The sequence below is a fragment of the Nuphar pumila genome, chromosome 1 (assembly GCF_984573655.1).
Source record: "Nuphar pumila chromosome 1, dmNupPumi1.hap1.1, whole genome shotgun sequence".
NCBI lineage: Eukaryota > Viridiplantae > Streptophyta > Magnoliopsida > Nymphaeales > Nymphaeaceae > Nuphar > Nuphar pumila.
In genome coordinates this window covers 154,270,208-154,285,195 of record NC_143249.1, presented here as the reverse complement: position 1 = coordinate 154,285,195, position 14,988 = coordinate 154,270,208, and the positions used below count along the sequence as shown (strand labels likewise).

Below are 14,988 nucleotides of genomic sequence, written 5' to 3'. Positions count from 1 at the left end.
GGAGAAATGGGAAAATATATTAGTTAAAAGAGGTCGGGGTAGGCCTAAGAAGACTTGGATGGAGATGATAGGAAAGGATATGAATGCTTTGAACCTCACCGAGGACATGACATTGGATATAAATGATTGGAGGAGAAGGATTCATGTGGAAGACCCAGAATGATTTTCTTTTTTGGTTCATATCGCCGACCCCAATTGTTTTGGGATGAAGGCGTAGTTGTTGTTGTTTGTTGTTGTAGATTGTAACACTTCACATGCTACTTTTAATACACCAAGACTAAAGAGAAAAATTAAAAACAAGTTTAAGCAAAATTTCATAAGATCATACTTATGAAATACACACAACACCATTATCTTAAAATTTCTCAAATTATTTTAAAATATATGACAAATTTTCAAGAAAGAACAAAACAAAGTTCAATAATAGAACAAAAGCTAAGAAATGCTCAAGCATACAAAATTGTATATATATCAAATAAAGCAAGTTTTTGAAAAATTAAGATTCAAACATGATTTAAAAAAAACATACATATATCTAATTTTACAAGTTTAAACAAATAAACCTTATAAGAACAAGTCCAACAACAATAAAAAAAAAACATCAAAGCCTTTTTGTTTTAATAATAAAAAAACAAATATATATATATATAGCTAAAGATTAAAGAAAATAAATGCTTCCTCATGCATAATGCATGAAAAAGATAACACAAGAAGTACTTAAAGATATAGGATACATACCGGGTCTAGTTTTCCATTGAATCCAAGCCACACAACGATCATGAATCCTTCACGAAACACAAACTTGAACCAAAGAATCCTAAGACCCAAAAGAGGAAAAATACCAAGAAGAAATTCTTGGCTCTGATACCATGTAATGAAATAACAAAAAATACAAAAACAATGCCACTAAGGGCTTTACGAGATCACGATCACAAAAGTGCATAAGCACAAATCAATGCCACTAAGGGCCTACAAAATCACAATAACAATGTGCATACGCACAAGTCCACTATAAGACAAAACAATAGCCATCAAGGGGCAATAACACAAGCACTAAGTGCATATATCACATTAAGAAACTAAATAGAAAAACACAAAATATAAAAATATTTATCTTTGTTGAGCATAAATGCTTAAGAGAAGCATTGAGTTACAAGGAGGGGGAACACCCCTATTTATACACACAAAGGAGCCATAGAGCCCTTGGGACACTCCCCAACGGCTAGAAATGGAGCCGTTGGGGAGGTCCCAACAATTCTATGTGGCTTTGACCACTATGCCCTCAACTACAAACTAAATATTTAGTTTGTACAAAAAATAATTACAAGACTACTTTGCCCCTAATGTGCACAACCTATTACATGACTAGTGAAAAGATGAAAATACCCCTAGAGGATATTTGCCTGTTACATCGTTATAAATAATATATATATATATATATATATATATATATATATATATATATATATATATATATATATATATATATATATATATATATATATATATATATATATATATATAACTTAACAGTGCTGGGTACAGGTCAATTGTATTTTGTACTTGGCTCGACCCATTTTATCCAATTTATGATCCAATCAATATTTGATCAATGCACAGGGAGCAGAAGTGACCAATATGAACTTATATTTGTGATAAGTAATTTAGTTAAGTAAATGTCTTTGACATCTTTTTATTAACTCTAGTATTTTTGTGCATCCAGTGAGACAATGTTGGTCTGCCTAATTATCTTAACTATCAAGCATATTATCCAGAAAGCTAGTTTTTTACAGGGTGTTATGTGAAACTAAATTGATAGTGCATTCTATGCAATTGCTGTATATAAAAATCCCTCAGACCTATACAAAGCATTGTACATATTGTTGCATGCTTATTTTCTTGGATGTTTGAGCTGAACCTTCTTAGGCAATGATTTCCTTTGATGTTTTCATTCTCATGGTGCATACTATTATTTGTGGCTTTGATAGGTGAGGTCATATCGGAGGAGTATACTTTAGAATATGGAACAGACCGCATAGAGATGCATGTAGGAGCTGTTCATCCAGGAGAATGTGCAATTGTAATTGATGATCTTGTTGCAACTGGAGGGACCCTATGTGCTGCTATCAAGTTACTAGGTAATAATCCATGAACTCCCTATCTTCTCTGTCCCAGAATATGTGGATGCTTGTGTACTTGCTTCTCTCAAGAGGACTGTGGTGATCACTTTTACAATCTTGTCTTGTTTTCGCTTCCTTTGCATATGTGCTTGTGAGGTGCATATATATGTGCATTAGTTACAAGTCAGTGAAAGAGTGCAAAAAAGTAGAAAAAAACAATATACCCTCAGAATACATCACAAAGGTTCATTATACGCATTTAGCACTTTCCTCAAACTCATGATAATAAAGAATGGCCATGGTGTTAAAATATATGTAACAATTATATATGTTATTATATATATGTGTGTATATATATATTAATTAGTATGTACCATACTACTTAACTAATATATATATATATATATAATAATAATGATGTATATAATATTATATTTTTATTTATGTTTTTTTATTTTACCTTCTTTTTATTTTTTGATTGATTGTGGCTGTTGAACAAGCCGTTGGGAGTGCCCAACGGTTGGACTAGCCATTGGGCACTCCCAACGGCTGGAACCAGCCCATTTGTATTGTATAAATAGGGGATGAATCCTCTTTGTAAACTCACTCATTGTGAGGTCTCTTATGAATAAAAACATATATTTTTTTATGATTGTTCTCTCCTTTGTGCCTTAGTGCCTTGTATTGCCCTTTAGTGGCTTTTGTATAAGCCTATATTGGCTTTTGTATTGCCAATAGTGGTTTGTGTTCTTGGCATATTGCCTATTGTACTTGTGTTCTTGTATTTTTGTCATTTCATTTTACATGGAGCGATCACTAAGCAGCAATTGATGTCAAACAATTTGTCTGAGACTTTATGAAGTCAACAAACTGCCAGAATCATCTCCTCTTAAGCAAAAAAATACTTCCATCATCAGCATTGAACTGGTTGTTTACTCAATTTACCTTGTACTCTCAAGAAATTCAAGATTCTGTGCAATATAACAGCCCTGTTATTTTAATAATGTATCCAGTGCATAGTCACTGGTATTGGTCTTGGAAATTTCTTTCTGAGCGTTTTTCTTGGTGTTTTTGTTTCAAAATTTGGGTTTTCTTGGGAAAATCTCAGAATTCTAAAATTTTTAATAAACATGAAAATAATAAAAGATCATAAGAAATAAAGGTTTTTTATTAATTTTCTTGCTAAAATATATAGAAACAAGTAAAAAAATTCTTAAAATACAAAAGAAACCCAAAGAAAGAAAAAATAGACTTAAAATATTTAAAAATAAGAAAATGTTCATCATATATTTCGATATGAACACAATATTTATATTTTGGCAATTTTGTTTTTTAAATATCACGATATTTTTGCTGATACTATTGTTTTACCTGGAAATGGGGGATAATATCACGATATTTTCAAAATATTGGTGATATCAGTAACTATGATCGGGTGTTTTACATAAAACACCCAATTATATCTGGAAACAGGAGCAAAAACAGTCTGCCTTGCTACCTGAGCCATGGCCTTGTGATTGGCTTTTTCTAAAAACAGAAAAACGAGGTCTCACACTTGCTTTTTTGGTTTAAGAAATAGCAGTTACCTAAGAAATCACAAAATGATGTTAGAGAAAAATATCCACATGATTTCTGGCATGATTTAAATTCAACCATACTGGTAAAGGTGAAGAATGAAAGGGACTCCTCCCGGTTCCTCACAAATATATTCGAGTCTGATCTGCTATAACAAGTCAAACTGATCATGGAGTATATATGAATTAGCCCAACAACCTTTATGTTAAGCACCCTGACATCTGATACGGTGCGTAGGATCTGAGAGTTCATGATTGAGTCTTGAAATTTAAGTGATAAACTTCTTGGTCATCAACATATGTGGAATCTAGAGGGCAGGCCTGATCCACATGCCACTTGAAAGCATAAATATCTTTAGGAGAGTAAGCAACTGCTAACCCCAGAAAGTAGTACAAATTCTGAAAGAAGATATAATTTAAAAAATTGTTCAAGCTGACTTCCATTTCAGTTTACAGCCTTTATATTATCTCTTTGATCAATATACTATCAAACAAAAGCAGAATAAGATATCCTATGATAAAAAATGAGGGGTATTGATTAGTGTTTTTTCTAGTGCCTGTGCACATCGTGAGTCCACATCATGGTTGCCAGTTGAGGAAGCGGGAGCGGGAAGCGATACGGGAAGCGGGAGCGGGAAGCGAGGCACTTTCAAAATTTTAGGAAGCGGGGAAGCGTGGGACCACTTAGGAGCGATTCGGGAAGCGTCTCGGAAGCGACCTAGGAAGCGTCTCGGAAGCGACCCAGGAAGCGTCTCGGAAGCGAGGGGGAAGCGAAAAAAATAAAAAGTAAAAAATAAAAAATACAAAAAATTTGAAAAAACAGGGGAAGCGAGGGGGAAGCGTGGGGGAAGCGTGGGGGAAGCGTTGGGGAAGCGTGGGGGAAGCGCGCTTCCCATTAAAGGGAAGCGCGTCCCCCATTAAAGGGAAACGCGTCCCCCATTAAAGGGAAGCGCGCTTCCCAAAAAAGGGGGACGCTTCCCCCCACGCTTCGGAAGCGCGATGTTTCGCGCTTCCGAAGCGCGCTTCGGGGAAGCGCGCTTCCCCTTTTAGCTAGGCGCTTCCGGTAACTCTGGTCCACATGTTTCTGTTTGTGTGTGGATGTTATTAATGGCCGTATCCATGTGACAGATTATAACTGAGCTAGTGCCTTTGCATATTTTAGTTGACTAAAGTTTTGCTGATTATTTCTTGAGATTCATTTGAATAATTACCATATGCTATTTAACAAAGTCTTTTGCACTTGCAGAGCGTGTGGGTGCGAAGGTGGTTGAGTGTGCTTGTGTTATAGAACTGCCAGAGCTCAAGGTGTGTGCTCAACATCATTTTCATTTGCTGCTCTAAGTGAACAACTCCACACTGCTCCATGATTTTTTTTTTTTTTTCAATTCCAGCTAACAAGCAGATAAACGAAGTTTTATAATCCTTATTCAATTGTACATGTAATTTCATGAATCCTAACTAATCAAATATGTAAGTCGATGTTCAAGATGTGTCATACAAAATCATATTAATGCATGTCGCATTGTTCAAGTGATTTTAGATGTTAACAAACTAAATTTAGAAAAGAATATTTACTGTTAAGGCATAATCAGTTATTAATTTAAGAGAATTCCTGCATTTCCCTTGTGGCTTGCACCAGCTCTCTGATATAGGAAAATAAAAACAAATATTCATACCAAATTATGAAAAAGAAAATTGAAAACTGAACTCATTTCTAGATGACAAAGGAATAATGGTGCATCTTCATCATCTGCTTCTGCTCCATTTATGTACGGTATAGAATGGATGCACTCTAATGTGTTTTCTCCTGCTGCAGGGAAGGGAAAGGTTAGAGGGCAAGCCACTCTTCATTCTTGTAGAAAAATAATAGTTCGTTGACATTGCGAGGCAAGAATCCACTTTTGACTTAGCAATCTCCAAAGCTATTCTTCCATGCTCAAAAGTCTCTAGAGACTCAAGGGACTTTATCTTGATTTCTCAAGCTATATTTCCTGTATTGGATTTGTCAACTAATAATCTATCATGTCATGGAAAATGATGTGTTAGTATGTTGGTATGTAATTTGTCTTTAAATATTTCTAGACTGTTCTGTTTCTTGCAATTGCATGTGATCAAACTGTACCAATATGCTTTGCAAGAAATTTTATTGCCAGCCTACTTTTCTTTGTTTTTTAGCAATAAAATTGAATCTTAATATCCAAATGTTTGTTGGGCATGTCTACCCTGCTTGAGGCGATGATGAGTAGGGCTGGTAAATGAACTGTATATAACGAACAGATGTTGTTCAAGCTCATAATCATTCTTGTGGCAAATCGAACCAAGCTTGAACTCAGTGCGAGCCTGGTTTAAATAAGTCAAGTTTGAACTGGCTCATTTACCATAATACAATTTTAAATTAAAATAATCAAATTTCTACTATTAACCTACTGAGCCAAGCTCAAACTGGCTCATTTACAAAGTAAATACACTGTTTTAAAGGTAATCAGTAGGATTTGAACTCTAAATTTATTGCTTGCTTACAAGTTAAATACTTCAATCATTTACACTATGATATAAAATATATGTAAAACATATTTATTGCACCCGTTCATGTTCAGCTTGTTCAGCCTATTTTACAAGTTTCAACAAGCTGAGCCATGGGCGGCTCATCTCATTTCTCAGCCCTATGTAGATACTTATATTTATTTTTTCATGCAATGTGTAAACTCCTATATCATAATAATTATACGGAAAATGATATGGCTAATTTGACACATTTTTCGAAATACCCCATAATTTTCATAATTCTCTCCATGTTCAAAATTGCAAATATCCGGTTTTAAAAAATCCTTTTTACCCTTCGCATATGCGGACTTCCTAAATAACATATGTGAATTTTCTTTCAAATATGTGACTTTTTTTCAACGTCGAAAACTTGCATTTTTATAATCGTTGAAAAGCTCAAACATATGCATGTAACTTTTCTGTTGAGTCAGAATTGCAAACCCTTCTAAGGTTCTTGTTTATGAGTTCTAAAACTGAAATAGAAGCATGTTCTGGAGACTGGAACATGCACGGTTGTGCATTTTCTGTTTGTTCTATGCTATTTTTTGGTCACCTGCATTGAAAATCGAGAAAAAAAAAATAGATCAGGATGTTAGCTTTTCAATGCCAGCAAGATCACTTTGATTTGATGAGCGATTAGGGAAAAGCGTTCTCTAGAAGATAGACAATTCAACTATTCTAGTATGCAGATCATGCTTCTATTCTGGTTTTAGAACTAAAAAACGGGAACTCTAGATAGGTTTTCGGCTTTGACTCAAAACAAAAAAATTATAAGCATCTGTCTCAGATTTTTAACGGCTGTAAAAACATAAATTTTCAATGTCGGATCAGAGAAACACAAAACTGAGAACAAAGACTGTTCTATAGAAAATATATGTGATTTTTTTTCTAAATATATGTGATTTTTCTCCTATATATGTGTTTTTCTTCCTATATATATATGTGAAGTTTCTCGTATATATGTGATTTTTCTCCTATATATGCAAAGTTTCTCCTAAACATACGATTTTCTCCTAAATATACGTGGAGTTTATCTTATACATGTAATTTTCTTCTAAATATATGTGGAGTTCCTCCTATATATGCAATTTTCCTCCTAAACATGTATTTTTTTTTTAAATGCATGTGATTTTCTAAGTTTAACAAGATGTTCACACTTATTTTTATGCAAACTTCTGAGGTAAATATGAACTTAGTCAGATATTTGTAAAGTTTCGAGGTGTGAATTTAACAGGATGTTACTTCCTCATTTTATGCATATATTTTATGCAAACTTTCTTATTTTATACAGACTTCCTCATCATTGTTTATGTTTTATGCATACTTTTTTGTCCTTGCGTATATTTATGCAGACTTTTTCATCCTCGCATATATTTTATGTGAACCTTTTTCATCCTCGTATATATTTTATGCGGACTTTGTCATCCTTGCTTATATTGAATAATCTATTTTTCAAAGGATGTTTCTCCCCAATTGCTCATCAGATCAAGGTAATATTGGTGGAGTTGGAAAGCTAACGTCCCGATCAATCTTTTTTATTTTTTTTTATTTTTACAGATTTCTGATATCGGTGCTCAAAAAATATAATAGAATAGATAGAAAAGGTATAATCGTACCTATTTATCTCTTTTTTTAGGAATATTATCGGGGTTGTATCTTAGCACCCATTAGTCATTTTCCAACGAATTAGCCATTGTTGAAAATGTATTTCTGTCTAGTTGCCATTTCTCTTTTGTATTTTTCCGAAGTCTTTCATTTTATGGGATAAAACATCCTCTGAAGATAGAATAGTCGGTTGTTCTAGTCTGTAGAGTATGTTTCTATTCTAGTTTTGAAACTCAGAAACGGAAACCCTAAATGAGTTTTTAGTTCTGACTCAAAACATAAAAGTTATAGTGCTATGTGTCAGCTTTCCAACAACTATAAAAACATGAGTTTTTGACATCGAATTGGGGAGATACAAATATAAGAAGAAATATTGTTATGCAAAAACTAGTTACATAGGAGGAAGTTCGCATATATAAGAATTTTGCATGTACAAAAGGTAAAAAGGCCTTTTAAATCTAGATATTTGTGATTTTGGACATGAGAAGAATATAAAAAATTATAGGTTATTTTGAAAATGTATCAAATTAGCCATATAGTATGGAAAGAAACTTATGTTTTGTTGTTTCTAAAGAAACTTTACGTGAAGAGTAGAAGTTTAGTAGAAATGAAAATACGCAACATTTTTACATATTATAGCACTATTTGGCCTTTGGATCTAGAGCTGCAAATGGATCAGATATTATCAGATATCCTATTTGATCCTGGCATGTTATATCCAGATTTGGATCCTTTAAGTAAAATCGTAATGTGCATTCAGATCAAATTCAGATTTGTTCAATCAAATTACTTTCAGATTTGGCTCAGTTTTGGATAAGCATTTTAAGTTGGATATGGAATTGATGTGAATAAAAAATTGACTTGGTTGCATTTTTTACATGTAAATAGCTTGTTTTTCTTCTATTGATCCTAGATCCAATATTATCACTTGCATTTCAGATTTAGATTCAACCTTACCTCATCGGATATGATTTTGATTTGAGTCTAGATTCAAATCTATTGTTTGAATTTTGGATTTGGATTCAGATCTTGCAAGATCTGGCCCGAATCTCACCCGTTTGCACTCTATTAGGGTCTATGGGGATCTCTCTATTCAATATCAAAGGTTATGTCATGATATGGTCAGCTCAATATGTGGGGATTTCTGTTGGATCAGATCTGTTGCTTTAATGGAAGTACAAACATCGAAGTAGAGATTTTTTGGTTGGCATCAGTAGCAATGTTTATTTTAAGGTATGTCTGTTCCATAGGCCCTCCACTCATGTTGGACTTGCTTTTGGTTTCTAAATTTTCAAACCAAACTAGGTCCATTTACTTTAAGTATTAGACCTACTTTAGTAAGTCCAGCCCTTAATGTTATTGGGTTGGCACTAGGCTTGGTCAAGTAAGACCTAATCCATTGACAACACTAAGTTGATACAACTTGAGAATTAAAATAGCTTGGTCTTAAAGGTGACTCAAGCCAAGTAATTCCAACTCTCCCTTACGATCCTACACAATTTAAGAATGGAAAATGCTTATATTATACAACAAAAATGATGCATTTTCTGAAAAAAAAATCCTAGAATTTTTCAAAATCAGTCCAATTTCCAAAATTGCAAATGTACGACTTTAAAAGGATCATTTTAATCTTTACATAGCGGACCTCCTAAAGTTCATGTGATATATCGGTATGCTCCTCAGGTATCACACTCACTTAAATGTAGATTCACACAAATTTTTTTGTAAACCTCAAGAAGTTTGCATAATTATATTTGTGAACCTTCTGTTAAACTGAAACCTAAATACTTCGCAAATATCATACTGAATTCGCATATATAGTTTGTAACGTCCCAATTTTTGAAACCGAAAATTTAGTTTTTTTTTTTAAATTTTCTTTACATGATTTTTAAGAAATACAATGAAAACTCTTTTAAACATGGTTCAAGCCTTGGGCGAGTGTAACACCCTAATTTTTTAAACCAAAATTTAGGATTTTTTTTTTAAAAATCCCTTTACATGATTTTTAATAAATACAATAAAAACTCTTTTAAACATGGTTCAAACGTTGGGCGGGTTATAGTTCTCAACTCACACACATAAGACTATAATTAACATAATCAAATCATTAATTGAATTAAGATCATTTAAAGTACCAATATCACATAATCAGAGTTTACAAATTCAATGAAATATTCAAATCATAACTAATAAAAATAAATCAAGTCTTGCCAGAATTCTAAAAGAAATGTGACTCTCTTGGCACCACCCTGAGCCTTCTGCCATCACCAACTAGCTTACTCGCTATCTAAAAAATGTTAAAAGTCAGGGCATTAACAATAGCCCCAGTAGAAAATATAACACAACATATGCAAAGAAAGAATACAACACAAATCTCATACATCTTTCCATAATCCAAAAATATTTATAACATGATAATTTTATGGCATACAAACATTCACAATAGGGATCAAGATTTCACAATAAATAATAGGAATTTAAAAATAATAAATCTTACCCACTAGTAAGATCTCCTATAACCACACTTGTTAGAAATCATATCATAGGCAAATACAAAACCAAGTATGCCAATATTCAACACCCATGAACATAATTCATAAAAATATGCATGAAACACATAGCACTGATGTACTCGTGAATATTTTAATGCATTGTTTCTCTTTCTATTCTCGGGGATACACTCCCGGTACTTAACTCACACTCAGTAATCATTTAGGGGGTCTATTATTTTACGTATTTTAATTTTTTCAAAGAACTAAAGAGTGAGCTCATGACGATGAGAACCCACACTTATAAAACCTGAGATTTTTCTTTGACAATTAAAATAAATAAATGATGAACTTTATGTACATCTATAACATGAGTGCAATTTCTTTGTTTTCTTGAAATTCCTTGAATTTCTTGATTTCGAATTATTATGAAATTAAGTCTCAAGTTATGAAGAAAATTGCAAGAATAATTATAAAATTTAAAATATGTGGACTAAACAAGAAAGTAAATGATTTATATATTTTTAAATTATCGATATTAGATTTGGATCTAGATCCTATCATTCGTATCCAATATGAATTTGGACCTTAAATTAGATAGTGAATTTAACTTATGATATTTCGGATCCAACCCAAGTAGGTTGGATATAATCCATGACATTTGGATCTAATTAGGGATGAATTGGATTGGATATAACTCAAGATATTTGGATCTAATCATATTGGATTAGACCTATAGTGTCGGACACTTCGAACAACATTATTATTGTTTTAATAGAAATTTTGGTCGATCGATGGCTTACCTATTAGATCAAAGTTGACCTTGATGTTTCTCATTTCAAGGGCATCAAAATCGACTTTCTACATGCCCAAATTGGTATTGATTTGAGTGTTTTATCATCAACTGATGTTCATGCCTAATTGTAGGTCAAAAATTAATATTTTTTGACATCAACTAAATTTTTTTGCCAATCCGTGTACATACGATTAAATCTAAGATCACCATAATGATCTACATTTTGAGGGCTATCAAATCGACTATTTAAACATCGAATTCTAATGAGTCTTTGGGTCTGTAGGCCTCCTAGAAGGTTACTATGTCACTAAAACCCAAGCCAGGATAAAAAGTCTTCACCTTTCTACTCTAGCTTAATTAATTTCAAAATTTAATGCATTAAAACTCATAATTTATTTTATTATTTGATTAATAAAAAAATTTAATAGATACTAACATCTTATATTAGAGATGAGACTCCTGTCTAAGCCCATTCATAAATATAGGCTTTCATGAGGAGGATTAACAATGTTAGTTCTTTCTCCCTCTCCTCTTCTCATTAGAATTCTTTATCTTCTCTTTTTTCTATCTTCTTCTTCTTACTTAGTGCTTTTCCCAGCAGCCATTCAAGCTGCTCCAAGGTGCTAGGATGGGAGACAAAGGTCTTGGTGGTTCTGAAAACATGTTTCAAGTAGGATTCATCCAACACGTAGCATAAATCGAATACAAACACATAAATTATGCGTCTTACTGATTCTACTGGTTGATCCATGGTGGATCAGATCTAAAATAGGTTTGAAAAAGGTTTTGAAAGTATTTTTAATTCAATATCATGCATTAAAACAGATCTACAAAATCATGATTGTATGAATTTTTACCTTGAATCTTGTTCTTGCTACTTTGATCTTACATGAGATTGAATCTTGGTTATTCTTTTTTCATTTTTTTATCCCGATCTATTTCAAAAAAAAATTGATATCTCTATGAAAATGAAGTCAATAAATAAAACTAAAAGTATTGCAGTATTCTATACATCTAGGGCTTGAATTTAGAATCTTGTTTTGCTTCGTTTAGATCTTTTTGAGGTCAAAACGTCTGTTGCAATAGAGCACAAGTTTTCTGCCCTGTCTGCAGGACTGTTCCGACCAATGCTTTCGATGTTTCTAAAGAACCAACCAAAACTGATCAAAATAATTTAAAAAAAATATGGATGAAAGGTAACATGTATAAAATAATCTTGTAAAAAGGGTTTTGTTAAAGAATTTTTCTATAGGTCTGGAGAAATTTCCCAAACTGGGATGAATTTCTGTAGTTGACAAGATTTGTCTTATATTTTTTCTGAATAGGGTTTAGTCCCAATTTTTTTTTGATTTTATTATAAAGAATATTTTAGTTCTGCTTCTTGGAATATTTTTCTAAGACATGGGGGCTTTTCTAGTAAAATTGAGAGAGTGTAATTCGGTTCATATGATTTTCGGTGGGTTTCCCAAAAATGGGTTTACAGGGATCTGAATTTATACATTATGACATGTATGGATACTTAACTATATTTTATATTATGCAGCATGATTAAACATGTTATTTCATAAATAAACTATGTTTTAATAATTGTTTAGGGTGAATTTGATCAAATATGCATTATATGATGATGTAATAATGCTTAAAGCATAAAAAATTATAATTTTTTTTTATAGTTTAGATTTTAAAGCATGTATTATGATCATATGCCATCTCTTTATGACTATAGATGGTGTTTAGATATTGTTATTGGGTTGATGCATGATAAAAACTTGATATTCTACATTTATGCTTGAGTTTTCTTGCTTTTCTCATGATTTATATTGTATTTTTCATGCTGTCTTGATTTTCTTAACTGATTTATTATGGTAAAATAATTATACTTCTCACATCGGATCACCAATGACCAAACCCTTTCATAAAAACCTTTCAGACATCTGGAAGGTGTCTCAAAAAAATATTGGGCCTTATTGGTGGTACGAAAGTAAGGGTCAGGGTTGCTGCAACCCATGACAAAAAATTTGCCTACATGTAGAGCAATTCTTGACAGTCGATTTTATAAAAAATCTAATAAACCAATGATTTTGAGTTAATGGTTGATTTTTGGATATGTCATTTACATCATATGAATAGATCTGAAAAAAATAAAAGAAAAAATCTGTTTCATTTCTGTAAATGTTGAAGGCTCACAAACATCATGAAAGATTCCAGATTTTATAGAAAATCTGGATCTGGAATTGTCTTAAGCAGAGTTTGGTCAAAAAAACATAAAAAATTCATATAATGAAGATTTTCACCAAATTCAAATGATTCTAAAAGCTAACAAGCATACCTTTCACCAAAAAAATTGGGAGGACAAAATCCTCTCAAATTGGGCCTGGTGACTACTTCTTTAGGAAGCAAGATTTTGGCAGGTTCTGTCAAGAATAGAAAAACAATTTTGTGTCCATGAATTTTCATAGGCAAACAAAATTGTTTGATTTAGATCTACCATTGAAATTGAAAGCTAATATCCTCTGACATGGCAGTGAATTTTTATAGAGTTATATATTCGTTTTGATGGTCTGTTAGACCTGTGTACATCATGCAAATTATGATATTATACAGATCTTGATTTTAGATAATATCTTGACTTATGAAATTATGTTTTTAAAATAATGTGCTTGATTATGATATAAGATGTTAATCATTCATATGTTAATGTGGAATTTGTCATGAATATGTTGTTTGTATGTATGTGAATTATTTGGGAATAATGGCATATGAGACTACATATTAAACATGAGAATTAAGCATGATAATTCGATCAAATGTATGTATAATTATGCATGTGTTATTCTATGAAATTTATGGTTCATACTAAATTAAAATGAGTTTTAAGCATCATAGAGTGTGATATATGACATGTGAAATGTTGTAAGTCATGTGAAACATGCATACATGGGGTTCGAATGCGAGTCAGGTTCGGTAGAACCCGTGGGGTGCTTGTGAGTACCTAGTTTAGCTTTGATAAACATGCTCATACACACACACACTCTAACTAGACTCTTGGGTATTCTTTAAGTTGAGTACATACCTTGAGATACTCTTGGGTACTCCTTAATGTGAGTACATACCTTGAGATACTCTTGGGTGCTTCTTAAGTTGAATACGTACCATGAGTTAGGTTCAAATGAGCTATGTTAGGACACCTCAATGACTGCAGGAAGTGTGGGTTCGTGCCTTGTGAGGCTATGGTTTGTTGAGCTGGCCTTAGTGGAGCTTGAGGCTGCACCCAATGTTGTAGTTGGACCCAATATAAATAACACCTAATAACTTATTTGTTTCAGTGACCTACCTTGGAGAGGGTAGGAGGTACACTCGCCGACTGATACGTTTTGAGGACATTAACACCTCTTGGCCCCCCAGTCGTCGGTGTAGGGGGCTGGGGCTATTAATTTATCTTAGGTAGACGGTCAGGCTTTGCAGAGTAGAAATCGATTCCCTAGACTACTGTAAGTTTCTGATACAGAGTCGGTAATGAAGTCAATCCATAATCTGAGATCCAAAGGAATTTGAATGCGCGGAAGCCTATATTTCAAGTGACGAATCTAACTCGCGGGAATCAAACAGAATGACTTGGTTTTGTTTGGGTTCAGCAGACTTTTAGTCACGGGAGTTGGAATTAAAATCCCAATAGACCTAGAATGGATGAAATCACATAGGACACAATGTCGGCTAGATGGAGTTCTAGCTGAGACTTTACAGACAAGACAAACAGTTCACTATTCGTCCAACCAATGGACCGACTGCTGACTTCGGAAGGATTTTTTAATCCCCAGATAAGAGAATTCGAAGAAACTCAAAACATGAAACTTGTACGA

The 14,988-nt window shown here is 32.9% G+C and overlaps 1 protein-coding gene across 4 annotated transcripts in view; it reads left to right on the top strand.

Moving 5' to 3' along the window:
- The window catches only part of LOC149849234 (adenine phosphoribosyltransferase 1-like), a 66,222-nt gene that overhangs the window by 35,221 nt on the left and 16,013 nt on the right, over positions 1-14,988 (top strand). For 2 of the 4 annotated variants that reach the window (XR_016430769.1, XR_016430768.1), the window contains exons 4-7: positions 1,989-2,138; positions 4,941-4,999; positions 5,511-5,581; positions 9,000-9,076. Coding sequence is in view for 2 of the 4 variants with exons in the window: in XM_089999046.1 (XP_089855172.1) it covers positions 1,989-2,138; positions 4,941-4,999; positions 5,511-5,561 (260 nt within the window). In the remaining 2 variants the exon portion in view is untranslated. Of the gene's footprint in view, positions 1-1,988; positions 2,139-4,940; positions 5,000-5,510; positions 5,897-8,999; positions 9,077-14,988 lie in introns of those variants that run through there. The other 2 variants (XM_089999046.1, XM_089999038.1) reach the window with 2 other exon arrangements.